Genomic DNA, 17224 nt, shown 5'->3' with positions numbered 1-17224 from the left:
TCTTCAGAAATGTTATTCTAGAATAAAGGGAAGATGCTGAGGGGGAGGTGGTCTTCAGAGTAATTTCACTGACCCTGAAGAAACACACACCACCTGAAGTAATGAGCAGCAGGAAGCCAAGCCTGAGTTCCTATAGACTAAATGCAGGCGCTCATGTGTTTGGGTTGTGTGTATATTATTAGAGGATACAGAACATGGTAGGACCTCTGGGTACACAGAATCTGAAATAAGTGACATCAATAGCTTTACCCTTCATCCTGGAGAGCAGGCCCAGTTTTGGTTTTGACTTTTTATCCTTAGCAACCATCACAGTGCTTAGCACACAAGTCACTTAATAATGCTTGTTGATCATTGATTGATTGATCAGGAGAAAATAACACATGCTCTCAGAAAAGGGACCATCTCTCATTTCAAACTGGCTTTCTTTCGGGTTCAGGGTTCAGTAGGAATCAGCCACTGAAAGAGTTTGCTAATTTTCCTTCTTTTGCTTCCTTAGGGGTCCCTTAAACTGGTATCGGAACTTAGATGCAAATTGGCGGTGGCGCTGCACTGCAGTCAGAAGGAAGGTGAGCATTATCTTTAGGAAATGAGGTGATGTGGTTCACAGGAAGGAATATTGCACTTGAAGTTAGGACGGGCCTTAATTCAAATCCCATCTCTGATACTTTACTAGCCATGTGACCTGGGCAAGTCATTTCATTTTTCTGAGTCTCAATTATCCTCATCTATAAAGTGGGCATGATAATATCTGTAGTACCTGCTTCACTAAGGCCTTGAGAGACTCAAATGAGATAATGTATAGAAAGTTGTTTACAAACCTTTAAGCTCTATATTACCTCACTGTGACATGGAGGTGACTCTGGGCCCTTGAAGGCTCTACCTGTGCATCATAAACTTTGATGGGTCCTCTCATGATGGAAAGGCTTTGCTTTCTGTGGTCCAGCCTAATTAAGTACAGAGAGACTCAAAAGCCTGGACTGGCTCCTCAGCAATGAGCTTCTGGTTGAGTTTGAAGCTATTACGGTTGAAAGCCTGGGTATTAAAGCTATCAAAGCTTAAAACGGCACTAAGACTTTTGGGACACTTTCACAAGTCCAGACTCCTTAAGGATGAATCTTCTGTAGTCTCCAGTGATTAAGATCTGCTCCCAAATCACCATCACAAACTCTTCCCATTTCCAGAAATAAATACTTATGACTTAAGCCATTAAAAAAAATAATTGTTGACATATTGTTGACTGAGTTCATGTGGATGTTGCCTGTGGAGAGGCCTTTTGATTCCATTCATGAATCTCAGCTGTTTTATAGACACCACCTGAAAGCAAATCACTTTCAGTTGACTTTCGGATAAGTCCAGTGGCCTGTCCCTGTTATTAGCCTTGAATACTGCTTGACGTAATGATGTCTGCTTATTCCAAAAATATTTCTGTAGATTTTTGCCCTGCTTTTCCTGTGTTCTAAAAATGTCTATCAATCCTCTTCCTCCTTTTTGGCAGGGCAATGGTCATCTTTCTATAGCTGCCTGAAGGTAGCTAGCCCTGTTTCATTGATATTGTATAGGTTTTGTTAGAATACTTTCCAAAATTGTAATAGTCCAATTCACAGTTCCAAAAATGTACTTTTATATTGTTATTACAAGATTTTAATTGTTTCTGATTTAGTTTGGATTTCAGGATGACAATAAGTCTCTTGACATATTCAGACACAAAATACCAAGGAGCCACATCTCCTTCATGTTGTTATATTCAGTATATCTTGTCTGGGAGAGAACAAGATAGTGGGAGATAGTCCTTTCCTCCATTGGTTCATTGTGATCTCTGGCTTCAAGCTTGAAGCCTTCAGTCTCTTCCCGTCCTTGGTTTACATTAAAACTTTTACAATTCTGGAATCCAAAAGACATTTTTATATTATTTGGGGAAAGTTCCATGAGACAAAGGAGCATAGTCATTATCCTTATTTCTGTAATACAGCAAAATACACAAGTCCAAGAATGAACTATCAGAGTGAGTGATGGGGCAAAACAACAAGAGGAAATTCCCCTGTGTTTTATGTGTCATAACCAGGTACCTCTAGGGTTCTTGCTTCCTAGGGTCACAGAGTTAAAAGAGGTCATCTGGTCTAACCTCCTCATTTAAAAGATAAGAAAACTGAGATCCAGAGAGGTCGTCATATGGGTAATAAGCATCAGAGGAAGTGTTTGAAGCCTGGTCTTCTGACTTTAGAATCTGGGCTCTTTCACCTGTACCTCAAGATCTCCCTCCAAATCCTCATCCCTTGGAGGTTACACCTGAGAATCTTGCTAAAAGGTGGTCAAGTCTATGATCTGGAAATGGGATTGGGGCCAGGAGAGTGTTTTTCCTTTTGTAAAACCAAAACTGGTCCCTGGCTGTGTTGGGCATGTCTCGGGGGATACAGGAAAGTGGAACTAGTGTTAAATTGATGTGCAGTATGGTCAGGGCTTAAGCAACAGTGGACCAGGTGTCAGACCAGGCAAATTGGTGGCAAGGCTTTATGCATGGGGCATAGTCCTACCCCGTGAGGGCTTTACTGAGACAAATCACTGCAAAAACCAAGGGATTAATCACAGAAAGACACAGAGCACACAAGATTAGTTAGTTACAGGGGCAGGGGCAGCAGGGGCATGATTACAAAAAAGGTAGGGGAAGCAGTTTCAACAATTCAAAACCAAATTTAATAATCGTTTCTATGCAGATGAGTCCCAGATCTATATACCCAGCCCTAGTTTCTCTCCTGAACTCTACTAATGTATCACCAACTGCCTATTGAACATTTTGATCTAGATGTCTCATAGGCATCTCAAACTCATCCCATTCAAAACAGAATACATTCTCTTTCCCTCCCCCAAAGACTCTCTTTTCTAAAATTCTCATTTTTGATGAGGATACTACCACCACCATCTTTCTAGTGACCCAGGTTAGCAATCTTGGAATCCTTACTTTCTCACACCCTGAATTTCCAATCAGTTGCCAAATCTGGTTACTACTTCTCCTTCTACCTCTCAAATCCATCTCCTTTCCACTCTAATTGTCATCCTTTACCTCTTGAATGATCTATTACAATAATCTTCTTTTTTTTTTTTTGCAGGGCAATGAGCGTTAAGTGACTTTGCCCAGGGTCACATAGCTAGTTAAGTGTCAAGTGTCTGAGGCTGGATCTGAACTCAGGTACTCCCGAATCCAGGGCCAGTGCTTTATCCACTATGCCACCTAACTGCCCCCTACAATAATCTTCTAATTGGTCTCTTTGACTCCAGTCCCTCATCACTCCTATTCATCCTTTAGATAGTCACTAACAGGGGCAGCTAGGTGGTGTAGTGGGTAGAGCACCGGCCCTGGAGTCTGGCCTCAGACACTTAACACTTACTAGGTGTGTGACCCTGGGCAAGTCACTTAACCCCAATTGTCTCACTAAAAAAAAAAAATAGATAGTCACCAACATTATTTTCCTTAAGTCCAAATGTGACAAGGTTACTTCTCTGTTCAGTAAACTCATATGGTTCCCTGTTATCTTGAGGATCAAATATAAAATCCTTTGTCCTATAGAGATCTTCACATCCTAGTCCCAGCCTATCTTTCCAGGCTAATGACATGTTATTCCCTTTATACATACTAACTGCAGTCTAGCCACATTGACCTTCTTTATATATGGCATTCCATCTCTCACATGTGATGCTCCATTTCCTTTGGCCAAGCTACCCTTGTACCTAGAATGCTCTAATATGTCCAATCACTCACAACCAAAAAACTGAGGTTGGAGACTCCAACCATAACTCTGTAACTGCTGGGCCCACCATGCTGCCCTGACATAACCCTTGAGGCCCATCTCTTTACTTCCCTTCCAACTTGGACTGAGGGAGATTTTAAACTATTGTGGAAAGAAAAGATGTCTATTCTCAAGTCTACTTCTTTCTCCTCTAATTTTTTTTTTGTTTTTGCTGTACTCTTTCCCCAGATCCTGATTCCAGCCCTGATAGTCACAGCTGAGAAAGATAAAGTTCTTCTTCCAGAGTTTAGTAAGCACATGGAAAAGTGGGTACGTTGCCTGGGGCCCAAAATCAAGGCAGGGTGAGGGAGGGATGAGAAATGCTTTGTAATAGAAAAATAACTATCCAAAAGAAAAGATGGAGTGATGGAAGCTAAGGGGGAAGGCTGGTTTGTTATCACAGAGCACCAGTAACATGGTGTCTAACTTAACATAGCAAAGCAGAAGATGAAGTGATTTTAAAGTCCATTTGAATCATCTGCGAAGATGGGCATCTTGAGAGTGTGTTCCCTCCACAAAAGTCCTCTTCAAATACTTCATGGCAGGCCATGGTCTTGGTTCAGGTCTACTTGGTTCAGATTGGAATGAAAAGAAACACCCATAGACTATATAACAGTAAATAAGAGAAGTTTTGTGTAATTAGGGGAAGGATATTCAGCAAGGATATACATTGATTTAGTTGACCACAGCTTCCTGTCTTCTGTATTGGCTATGTTGGTCTACCGATCAGAGACCTGAAGGAGCAGAGAAACTCCTGCTTCCTTGTGTGCAGATGGTTTTAGTTAAACCACCAGGAAGCTATGTCAGTTGCCCCAATTTAGTCCCCCTAAGCCAACTAACTATGGAAGATATTTCCAGTGCCTCGTAAGGTAAGTGTCTGACTCCAGATTTGAACTCAGGTCTTCCTGACTCCAGGCCTGGAGCTCTATCCACTGAGTCAGCTAGCATGACTTTATACTTTAAGTTGTAAAAAAACAAACAAACAAACAAACAAACAATGACTGACATTAAGAAATCTTCGTTTTCTTTGGCATTTTCTTTCTTTTTCCAGAAGATGTTTGACACTTTGCTAGGACTTCTCAGAGAAGGAGCTTATAGGGGTACTTAGCTAGGTTCCTCCTCAGATCAACTTTATGTGGCTCAAAAATTTCCATCCTCATATCTTTTGTGATCAGCAGTCACACCTGCTGTAGCAAGTTGGGACCAAACTGAGCCAAGTTACACATATAGAGATACACATACAGATTTGTGGTAAGATACTGTTGTTATTGGTCAGTCATTTCTGATTCTTCATGACCCTATTTGGGGTTTTCTTGGCAAAGATACTAGAGTGGTTTTACCATTTCCTTCTCCAGCTCATTTGACAGATGAGGAAACTGAGGCAAACACGGTTAAATGACTTGCCCATGGTCACACAGCTAGTAAGTATGAGGCCAGGTTTGAACTCAGGTCTTCCTGACTCCAGGTCCAGCACTCTATCTACTGTATCATCTAGCTGCCTCCCACGAAAAGAGATGCATCCTTCCTAAAAACAAGGTGGGAGGATGCTATTGAGAAGGAGATGTATAGGAAGAAGGCCTTCCTGAACCTGAACACCTAGAATAAGAGTTAGGGCCTGTTATGTTAGATGCACAGTCTATTTAATGGCAAATGATACTTACTTGAACCTAACACAGAAAGGTATGCTTTGTGAGAAGAAATATCAAATACTCATCTCACAGTGTAGCCTAAACCAAATTAAAATGTAACTGGGAAATGTTTAACAAAATAAATTAAAATCTAATACAACATAGATAATGTTTATTTTTGGTTTTCTAAGTGAATATACTGCTCTAGGATCTGTTTCTATTTGAGTCTGACACCTTCAATCTACAGAGACTAGAAAGGAATGTGTCTCCTACCCTGCCCCTGCTTCCATTGCTAATCCCATAGAAGAGGAGACAGATTTATACCCGGATTCTACATTAAAAGATAAAAGGGACAGCTAGGTGGCGCAGTGGATAGAGTACTGGCCCTGGAGTCAGGAGGAACTGAGTTCAAATCCGGCCTCAGTCATTTGACACTTCCTAGCTGTGTGACCCTGGGCAAGTCACTTAACCCCAATTGCCTCACCAAAAAAAAAAAAAAAAAAAGACAAAAGATAAAAGGGTTTCCTCTCATCTTGGTGGTTCTTTCTTTCAGATCCCCAACCTGACATGGAGAAATATTGAGAACTGTGGACACTGGACTCAGATGGAAAAGTAAGGAGATACTGTACAGGAAGGAATCCCTTAGGTGGGATTCCTTGGGAAGCATCTCTGGTGTAAACTGGAAAGAGCACTGGATTTAGACCTAAACCCCCACCCTGGGGTTCAGACCCTAGCTCTGCCACTGACTAGCTGTGTTACCCTGGATAAATCACCTTACCTTCTTAAGGCTTCAACATCTCCCACTGTAAAGGAAGTGTTTAGACTAAGTTATCTCTAAGATTCCTTCCAATTCTAATAATCTGTGAAAATTGGGATAATATTGTTGACATCACTTGGTTTTTTAAAGGATTGAATTAAATAATGAATATCATGTACATAGTGCATGATATAGGATGTCCCAAAAGCCATTGGAGAGGGGGAAACTGCACTAAGACTTTTGGGGTACCCTATATGAAGGGCAGTTTGATCATTCTGATGAGGGTACAGTGTATGGAATTGTAAGTTCCCTATTCTTCACTAAATTTCATTCAGTTATGAATTATCTTGGAACTTTGGTCTTAGTGATGCCCAAGAACTGACTTTACCATTTACCCCAAACTGCGGCAAATGACACCAGCAGAATTCTTGACAGCTTTTGTTTCCCTTTCAGGCCAAGAGAAGTGAATGAGATCCTCACTGAGTGGCTGAAAGATGTGTCCAAGTCTCCATTGGTCTCTATGCTATAATGTGGGCTCTGTGTGTGTGTGTGTGTGTGTGTGTGTGTGTATGATCTATTGATACATATGGGAAGATTGTTCCTATCGAATCATGGCTTTCTTTTCCATCCCCCCCTTTAATTAATAGCATTCTAGGAGGCTGGTGGGATGCACCAGAAAGGCAGTGGTGCTTCCTTCTTCTCTTGCTACAGCACACACCACAAATAAGGGCTTCAGTTCTAAAAGAAAAAAAAAGGAGGGGAGCAAATTCATGCTTTATGGGTACAGTTGATGTTCACACTTAGCAAAGATAAGAAGCTACTTGAATCTCTCCCACTGACACTTTCTTCTTTATGATCACAATTAGAATAGGTTAGAGTTATTAAATAATAGTGATTTTGTTTCATTTAAGTTGCATTGGGAAAGAATAATTATTATCAACTGGCCTGGAAGTCAGAAGTTTCTGGGTTCCATTTCCAGCTCAGCCACTTATTAGCTGAATGACCTTAGATAAGTTACTCAATCTCTCTGGACCTCATCCATCCAGTGAAAGATGGATGAGATAATCTCTCTGGTCTCTTCAATCTCTAGCATAAATATATCAAAACAGGAAATTGAAAATGGGCTGTACAGGGGGCAGCTAGGTGGCACAGTGGATAAAGCACTGGCCCTGGATTCAGGAGGACCTGAGTTCAAATCCAGCCTCAGACACTTGACACTTACTAGCTGTATGACCCTGTGCAAGTCACTTAACCCTCATTGCCCCACAAAAGAAAAAAAGAAAAGAAAATGGGCTGTACAGTGTTGAGGTGTAAGAGGGAGAGGTAAAACCGGGGCTTCTACTTTGATTGAATGTTTAATCGTGTTACAAATTAATTTGTTAAACATAATTGTAACTACAATAAAAAAATGTTTGTAAAAGACACAGGGTCTTTGGGTTTACTTTGTTCAGGAGGTGGATGGTGAGATTCATGCTTGGAATGAAGTCTGGGATGTTGAGCACAAGGGGAGAGGAAGTGCCTTCTGTGAATCTGGGTTAGAGAAGGGCCCTTAGGAAATTCTGTCTGCGGTTATGGGACACCAGAAAAATAAGTGGAATGCAAAGGAAAAAACTTTAAACTCCTGGCATTCATGTCAAGCAAGAGGAAGGATCCTAAACTCTGATCTGAGTTTAGCCTGGCCTGGCTCAGAAGCCTATTCAGTGGCTCTCTTCAGGACTTCCTTCCAAGGTATTCACCTTACTCTGGGCTATCCTTCAGGTAGGGGTTCAAGAACCAAGAGAAGACCATGTTGAGCATCAGCTTGGTGCTAGGTGGCACAGTGGATAGAGCATCAAGCCTGAAGTCAGGAAGACTCATCTTCCTCAGTTCAAGTCCAGCCTCAGATACTTAGCTGTGCAATCCTGAGCAAGTCACTTAAACCCTGTTTGCCTCAGTTTCCTCATCTATCAAATGAGCTGGAGAAGGAAATGACAAACACTCCATAATCTTTGCCAAGAAAACCCCAAATGGGGTCATGAAAAGTCAAACAGGGCTGGGAACAACTGGACAAGCGCCAAGAGAACTGATTTTAGGGGCCAAAGGACCTAGGTTTGAAACCCAGCTCAGCTGCTTATTGTCTGTAACAGGAGACACATTACTTAACCTTCTTAGCTTTCTTACTTGTAAAAAGAGAGGGGTTGGGGCAGCTTGGTGGCGCAATGGATAGAGCACCGGCCCTGGATTCAGGAGGACCTGAGTTCAAATCCGGCCTCAGACACTTAAGTGACCCTGGGCAAGTCACTTAATCCCAACTGCCTCACCAAAAAAACAAACAAACAAAAAAGAGAGGGGTTAAACTAGATCATAGGATCACAGGTTATGAGCCAGAAGGGATATCACAGACTATCTAGTCCAGCTCTGCCATTTTATAACTGTGGAGTCTAAAGATCCAAGAGGTCAAGGGATTTGCCCAGGGTCACACTAGCAGAGCCAGGATCTGAATCCACAGCCTCTGACTCCAAATCCAGTGTTCTTTGAACCTTCCCTAATCCCTCCTCTTCTTCCTTAGATGATCTGTAAGGTCCTTAGAAGCAGTTAGGTAGCAGAGTGGAGAGAGCTCAAGGCCTGGAGTCAGGAAGACATGAGTTCGGGTTTGGCTTTGGATACTTCCCAGCTGTGTGACCCAAGGCAAATCACTTAACCTCTGTCTGCCTCAGTTTCCTTAACTGTCAAATGGGGATGATAATAAAAAAATAGCACCAACTTCTGACAGTTATTGTGAGGATCAAATGAGAATATTTGAAAAGCACTTAGCACAGAGCCTGGCACAGAGTAGGTACATAATCAATGCTTGTTGTCTTCTTTCCTTTCCAACATTAAATCGTATGCATTTGTTAGCCTCCCCACACCACTCTCATTTTTATGAATATTCAAGGAATAACCTTGAAAGAGAGAAGTGGAGGAGATAACACAAAAGGGCAATGTGCATCATGATTGGTTGTGTAAAATGGGGAGGGAGGCCAAGTATATGGCCCCATCATGCTGATGATAACACCTCAATACCTTAAAATAACTTATTTCATTGGGGGGGGTGGAGATTTAGATCATAATTCCCTCTCTTCATGCCTTACTGGTTGGCTTATAGTGTTAAGAAGATCATCACCTGGGGGCAGCTAGATAGCGCAGTGGTAAAGCACCAGCCCTGGATTCAGGAGTACCTGAGTTCAAATCCAGTCTCAGACACTTGACACTTACTAGCTGTGTGACCCTGGGCAAGTCACTTAACCCTCATTGCCCTGCAAAAAAAAAAAAAAAAAAAAGAAGATCATCACCTGGTGGTCAATTGTCTGTTGATAAGCCTCTCTGAGTTCAGTGGGGCTGGTCCTCAGGGGACACACCCAGTCTTTATACCATGGGTTCCCTACTTTTTTTTTTTTTTAAGTGAGGCAATTGGGGTTAAGCGACTTGCCCAGGGTCACACAGCTAGTAAGTGTTAAGTGTCTGAGGCCGGATTTGAACTCAGGTACTCCTGACTCCAGGGCTGGTGCTTATCCACTGCGCCACCTAGCTGCCCCCACCACCTAGCTGCCCCGGTTCCCTACTTTCATAGCTCTTTAGCCATTACCCTACAGGTTTCCTAGGTTCCCACCAACCTCATATCATTCCCAATCTATGGATCCTCACCCTCCACTATCTAGGAGAGTGACTTCTTCACTCCTGGTTCTGAACAGCTGAGCACCATGAGGGAACATCACAAAATATAACTGATTCCATTCAGTGCAAATTTCTGGTGCATCACATTAACTGATTCATTGGTGCTGACCATCAAGCTTTCCCTTCTGCTGGTATCTCCTCATTTCTTGCCCCTTAATGACTATTCCAAAACCTCCTTCTCAGAAACATAGATTCAAGAATTAACAAGTGGGGGTGGCTAGGTGGCGCAATGGATAAAGCACCGGCCCTGGATTCAGGAGTTCCTGAGTTCAAATCCAGCCTCAGACACTTGACACTTACTAGCTGTGTGAGCTTGGGCAAGTCACTTAAGCCCCATTGCCTCACACACACACACAAAAAGAATTAACAAGTACCTAAGAGGCTCTCTGTTCCAAGTCATACATTCAAAAGAACTCTTACTGTACCATACCAAAGGAACCTCCACTACCCCACATTCAATGAATGGTCATTCAGCTGCTTGAAGACCTCTGATGAAGGACAATTCAACTCCTCTCAAGATAGCCCAGTCCACTTTTGCACAACCCCAATTATTGGGAAGTTTTTCCTGACATCCTGCCTAACTTGTCCCTTTGCAACTTTTACCTATTGCTGCTAATTGGCACTAAATGAAACAAATCTGACCCTTCTTCCACGATACCCTTTGTAATACTGCAACACAGTTAATACATCCCTTCTCAGACTTCTACAGGCTAAATATTTCCAGTTCCTTCAAATGATCTTTAGATGACATGTTCTCAAGACCCTTTACCTTCCTGCTTGTTCTCCAAGTTATCAATGTCCTCCTTAAACTGTTATGCCTGCAATTGAACATGATACTCCAAATAAGACAGAATCACCTCCGTCTTCCTAGAAGCTATACTTCTTCTTCTTCTTCTTCTTCTTCTTCTTCTTCTTCTTCTTCTTCTTCTTCTTCTTCTTCTTCTTCTTCTTCTTCTTCTTCTTCTTCTTCTTCTTCTTCTTCTCCTTCTTCTTCTTCTTCTTCTTCTTCTCCTTCTTCTTCTTCTTCGGTAAGGTAATTAGGGTTAAATGACTTGCCCAGGGTCACACAGCTAGTAAGTGTCAAGTGTCTGAGGCACTTGATGGGGTACCTCTAATTCTATTCCTTATCTCTGTGGTTTTAGAACTGGAAAAGGGAAAGAAGGTGGAGGTGATCAGGAGCCATTTATGCCTGAGGCTGGTGAGAAGATAGATGGGGAATATGGGGGTGCGCAGTAAAGGCCCCCCCCATAGGCCAGATGAGGCACTTACCAAACAAGAATGGGAAGAGGGTGCAGTGAGAAAGGAGATAGAATTGCTAGAAGGAATGGGGTCAAGGGAAGAGGTAAGAAGATTTGCCTTGAAAAGGAGGGGGAAAGATGAAAGATTTTGTTGTCTCTCAGTGGGAGCTACCTCGCTGGGCCATCAAGAATCACAAGGTCCTAAGATGGAATTTCTAAGTCCAACCCAAAATAAAATAGTGCATCACTTTTTTTTTTTTTTAGCAGCTCATTTTTTTTTTTTTTTTTTTTTTTAGGCAATGGGGGTTAAGTGACTTGCCCACAGTCACACAGCTAGTAAGTGTCAAGTGTCTGAGGCCGGATTTGAACTCAGGTACTTCTGAATCCAGGGCCGGTGCTTTAACCACTGCGCCATCTAGCTGCCCCCGTGCATCACTTTTAAAAGGTTACCATTGAGGGGACTGACACCATCTAATATGGGTTCTCTTCAACTATTCCTCAGAACTCCATATCATCACTTGCTCTTTACTTTTCACAGTAATTAATAATAATATTAATAATGATGATGATAGCTAGCTAGCATGATATAGTGTCTACTATATGCCAGGCACTGTGCTAAGCACTTTACAAACATCTCACTGTATTCTCATAACAACCCTGAAAGGTAGGTGCTATTATAATCCCCATTTGACAGTTCAGGAAACTGGGGCAGACAGAGATTAAGTGATTTGCTTACGGTCACATAGCCATTAAATGTCAGAAGCTGTATTTGAATTTATTTCTTCCAGACTCCAGGGCTAGCACTTTGTCTACTACTTTAGCTAGCTTCTTACTTACAGAAGAAGTAGTTCTACTCTTCACTAAGCCTAATCTCTCTTTCTGAACCCATGATCCCGCTGAACCTTTACTTCTTCCAGGACCTTACTCCAACAACCTTTCCTAAAGTATCTTTTATCCCCGCTCTACCAGCTCCTTCCCATCAGCCTATAAACATGTTCAAGTCTGCCCAATTCTAAAAATGCTTCCCTTTTACCTTTCTAGCTCATTCAGCTACCTACCATCATATGTATCTCCTCCCTTTCATAGCTCAAATTTTTTCGAAAGTCATCAATATCCACTGCTTCTCAGTAATTATCAAAGCAATCTAGTATTGGCTAAGAAACAGAGTGGCGGATCAATAGAATAGATTAGGTACAAATTACATTATAGTAAATGACCATAGTAACCTAGTGTTGTGATAAACTTAAAGATTTAAGCTTTTGGAACAAAAAAAAAATCATTGTTTGACAAAAACTGCTGGGGAAACTGGAAAATAGTGTGGTAAAAACTAGGTATAGACCAACATCTCATACCATATACCAAGATAAGGTCAAAATGGGTACATGATTTACACATAAAAAGTGATACCATAAGCAAATTAGGAGAGCATGGAATCATTTATCTATCAGATTTATGGATAGGGGAAGAATTTAGGACCAAAATGTGGAGAGCATTACAAAAGGTAAAATAGATAATTTTGATTATATAAAACTAAAAAGTTTCACAAAGAAAACCAATGCAACCAAAATTATAAGGAAAACAGAAAACTGGGGGGGGGGAAGAATTTTTGCAACAAATATCTTTGATAAAGGCCTCCTTTCTCAAATATATAGAGAACTGAGTAAAATTTATAAAAATACAAGTCATTCCCCAATAGATAAATGGTTAAAGGATAAGAACAGGCAACTTTCAGACAAAGAAACCAAAACTATAGTCTTATGAAAAAGTCAATCACTATTGATTAGAGAAATGCAAAATAAAACAACTCTGGGATATAACCTCATACCTATCAGATTGGCTAATGTGACATAAAAAGGAAAATTATAGATGTTGGAGGGGATGAGGGAAAACTGGAACAGTGATACACTGTTGTCGTAGCTGTGATCTGATCCACTCATTCTGGATAGGAATTTGGAACTATGCCTGAAGAGCTATGAAACTGTATACCCTTTGATCCAGCAATACCACTGCTAGGTCTATTTCCTAAAGACATAAAAAATAAATAAATACATACATAAATAAATAAATAAAAGAAAGAAAGAAAGAAAAAAGGACATAATTGTACAAAAATCTGTATAACAGCTCTTTTTGTGGTGGCTAGGAATAGGAAATTGAAGGGATGCCCATCAATTGGGGAATGGCTAAACAAACTGTGGTATATTGTAATGGGATATTATTGTGCTATAAGAAATGACAAGCAGGGTGATTTCAGAAAAACCTGGAAAACTTGTATGAACTGATACAAAGTGAAGCGAATAGAACCAGGAAAATGTTGTACACAGTAACAGCAATATAGTACAATGAACTATGAATGACTTAGTAATACAATGATCCAAGTTAAACCCAAAGGACTAACAATGAAGCATACTATCTGCCTCCAGAGAAAGAACTGCCCCTGTTTGAATACAGACTGAAGCATGCTATTTTTCACTTTCTTTCATACTTTTTCTTTTACTGGAGTCTTCTTGTACAAAATGATTAAAAAGGACATTTTCACATGATTGCACATATATAACCTATATCTGATTGCTTACCGTCTTGGAGAAGTGGGGCAGGGAAGGAGGCAGGGATAGAATTTGGAACTCAAAATTTAAAAAACATTACATGTTTTAACATGTAATGGGGAAAATATATATAAAAAGAAATAAAAAGAAAATACATGAAAGGATATGGTCAAGAATCCCACAAAAAAGATATGGATGGGTTACAATCTTCATTATTACAATGACTGTCTACATATTAAAATCATCAGTGCTAAAATAAATGTAAAGATCTATATTGTTTCTGTATCAAAGTTCAAAAAATAAAATGCATAGGTATAGTGTGGGGAAGACATAAGTAGATAACAGTTAAGTGATTTGCTCCAGGTCTTTAGCAATTAACAAAGCCAGACTTGGACTGGAATCTTTTGACTCCAAATGCATGGCTGTCTCCACTGAATGAAGTACTATTTTTAATGCAGTTATATCTTGGACAATATGGGATAACAGATAAGTTGCTGGACTCAGAATCAGGAGGTCTGAGATTAAAATCCTGCCTTGGTCACTAGCTGTGTGACTCTGGGCAAATTACATAAGTGACTCATTGATTCTCTGTTTCCCTATCTCTAAAGTGAGGATAATAATAGCACCTACCTCAGTGGAGTTGTTATGAGGCCAAAATGAAATAATTTATTATAGAGCTTTTCAAATTCTAAGAATTATATCAATGCAAGATATTATTATTAACATTATTAATTAAAAGATATTTTTCTTATAAAATAAAGCTATTTGTTACATGTGTATCTCTATTTATCCATCTATCTACTTATCTGTCTATCTATCTATCTTATCTATATCTCCACTGCTTCTAAGTCATTGAGACTATAGAAATATTTTAACTGACTCAGCTTGATTTGGGGGGACTAATTTGATTGGGGTACTAATTCTGGGACTGTTGACTATTTGGCTATCTGACTGCATTTAATTTAATATGGGCCGTTTATAAAGTTCCACCATACTGCTCTACTCCCAAAATGATAAACTAAAGATTAAGAAGCCTCTTAACTAAATAATCAAAGCAGAGTTTATTTATGAGATACTATTTAAAATGAAGAATACAAGGAAATAAAACGTACAACCTGACTGCCTTACAGCACTTCTCTTACCACTGGGTCTCTTTGGAACTTTTTGAATACAATAGGGGCCTTAGCCACCACCTGCCTCAGGGCACGCTACACTTTCCCTGCTCAGCCACTTTCTTCTAACTCCCCCCTGTACGCTTTCACTTTGTAAATGCCCCTGCTTCTAACTTTTCTCTCCTCCTTACTGCCACCGCTGAACCCCTGTGTTTCTCTCTCACCAACCTTCTGTCTGTCTGCTCCGTCAGTCTGCCCTTCGGCCTCTCTTTTCCCTGCTCCTAGTCCTTCTCATCTTCTCCTGCGTCCTTGTATCCCCGTCTCTAGTCTGCCGCGCTACAACCTTAATAATCTCGCCAGCCGCCTCTTGACCTCTTCTCTGCCCTCCATCAGCAGCCCCCCGTTCCTTCTCAGCCCTGTCTCTCCTTTTCCGAACCGAACTCTTTTGCTGTCTCACTCCCAGGTCTATATATACCTTTTCTTCTCTCCATTCAAATCTCAGGGCTTCTTGCGCCCCCACAGACCAAGCTAATCTGCCAGCCAGGGCTGTGTCTGGTGGGGGGGAGGGGTGTGCTCCAGCCTCACCTGCTACACCAGAGCCCAGCCTGGACAAGCTCAGGATCTCTCAGATAGCTCCGCTCAGGGCGGAGGGAGCTGGGGGCTTCCCACCCCCCCCCCCCAGCTGTCTGACCTGGCGTCCTATACAGCCCACGGGGCTTTTGGGCTCAGCTGAAGCAGAGGGGGAGGGGAAGAGACCCTGAGGGCCTAAGGCTTTCTAATCTCAGCCTGAAGGTAGGGTCCCCAAATCAAAATAAATTTCCACAAGACCCAGGAAAAACAGGACACTTGGGCAAAGTCATGTCAGCCTCTCTGCTTCAGTTTCCTCACCTGCAAAGTGATAGAGTTGGACTAGATGGTTTCTGCAATTATTGTGGGATTTTATAAGTCTGAAAAATGTGTCTAATCACCAGTATCTGAATTAGTTTTGCTGGACCATACATCCTTATAATGGCTTCTTTCTTGCTTTTTCAATAAGAGGTAGAGGTGGAAGGGAGAGAATCTGGATCTGAAAAGAAAACTGAATTTCTAAAAATTGTCTACAGGACAATCCTAGGGCGGATGGGCCCCTAAGGAGCCATAATGGAGGCAGGCTGAGATTATAGAAGAACTGGAGAAATCCTAGAAGCATAGAATCTCAGAGTGGGATATGGCCTAATTTAGGAAGTCACCCAAGCCAGTCCTCATCCGAAGCACAGACTCCCCAGTGCTAACCTGCAATTCAGTGGCTCAACAAATTATGGGATATCAATGTAATGTAATTTTCTCACCCCACGAGAAATGAGAAATATGATGGATTTGGAGAAATATGGGCAGATTTGTAGGAGCTGGTTCATTGAACAAAACCAAGAGAATAATTTATTTATGCCCCCAATAATAAAATGAAGGGAAACAGCTTTGAAAGACCTCAGGATTCTGACCATGGCGGTGACCCATCATTGCTTTACAGGACTGATGACAAAACATACTACAAATGGTGGGCAGGGCGTATGGACTGGAGGTGCCGGATGAGGCCCACCTTGTGAAGCTCGACCATTGCAGGGATTGGTATTGCTACACCGTCCATATTTATTGCAAGGGAGGTCTTCTACTGGTCCAGGAGGAAGTAGCTTAGTAGGTAGTGATAGAAATGAAAAAAAGCATCAATAAAATATCTGTTTAATGCACAGAGGGGAAAAGCACAAAAGGAGTCACAGGGAGAGCAATATTATTAATACCTTATTTGCACATACACATGTATGCATATATAAATATTTATATATATATTATGTATATTTGTATACAATTCTTGGCATACAATGCTTAATAATTTTTTCTTTCATTTATATACATATATATGTCTTTTAAAAACTTTTATAGAAGTTCAGTTAGTTATACAATTCTCTTCCCTCTTTTTCACTGATCAAAATGTTTGTGTTTGGCAGTGATGATGAAGTTCACAATAAAAAAGAAAAACATTTCAGTATAATTCATCTCTCTTTTCCTGAAGGCTGCCACAGATGGTGCATGTCAGAGGAGCAATTGAGACCTTTAGTTCTCAGATGTCTTCAAGAGTATTCAAGTGCTGTTTATTTTGTTCAGTCATGTTTCAGTCATGTCTGATTCTCCAGGACCCCATTTGAGGTTACTAGCTACTAAGTGTCTAAGGCCAGATTGGAACTCAGTAAGATGAGTCGGCCTGACTCCAGACCTGTGCACTATGGTGCCATCTAGCTGCCCCATCTAAGTGTGTCTTACCTGAACTGTAGGGAAAACTCTATGAGGGGAGACACCATACTCCAAGCAAGGAGTTGGTAACCTTTTAAAAGTGATGCACCACTTTATTCTGGGTTGGATTTAGAAACTCCATCTTAGTGCCTTGTGATTCTTGATGGCCCAGTGAGGTAGCTCCCACTGAGAGACAACAAAATCTT

General features: G+C 41.1%; 1 protein-coding gene across 1 annotated transcript in view; it reads left to right on the top strand.

The window, feature by feature from the left end:
* EPHX2 (epoxide hydrolase 2) overlaps window positions 1-7589 on the top strand; it is a 70034-nt gene extending 62445 nt beyond the window's left edge. Inside the window, exons 16-19 of the mRNA XM_043987919.1 lie at window positions 497-566; window positions 3972-4052; window positions 5964-6022; window positions 6621-7589. Coding sequence (XP_043843854.1) covers window positions 497-566; window positions 3972-4052; window positions 5964-6022; window positions 6621-6696 — 286 coding nt within the window. The 3' untranslated portion in view covers window positions 6697-7589. The remainder of the gene's footprint in view (window positions 1-496; window positions 567-3971; window positions 4053-5963; window positions 6023-6620) is intronic.
* The last annotated feature ends 9635 nt before the right edge of the window (window positions 7590-17224 follow it).

This window comes from Dromiciops gliroides, chromosome 2 (assembly GCF_019393635.1).
Source record: "Dromiciops gliroides isolate mDroGli1 chromosome 2, mDroGli1.pri, whole genome shotgun sequence".
Lineage (NCBI taxonomy): Eukaryota > Metazoa > Chordata > Mammalia > Microbiotheria > Microbiotheriidae > Dromiciops > Dromiciops gliroides.
The sequence above is the reverse complement of the archived record's forward strand: the minus strand, read 5'-3'. Positions and strand labels throughout refer to the sequence as shown.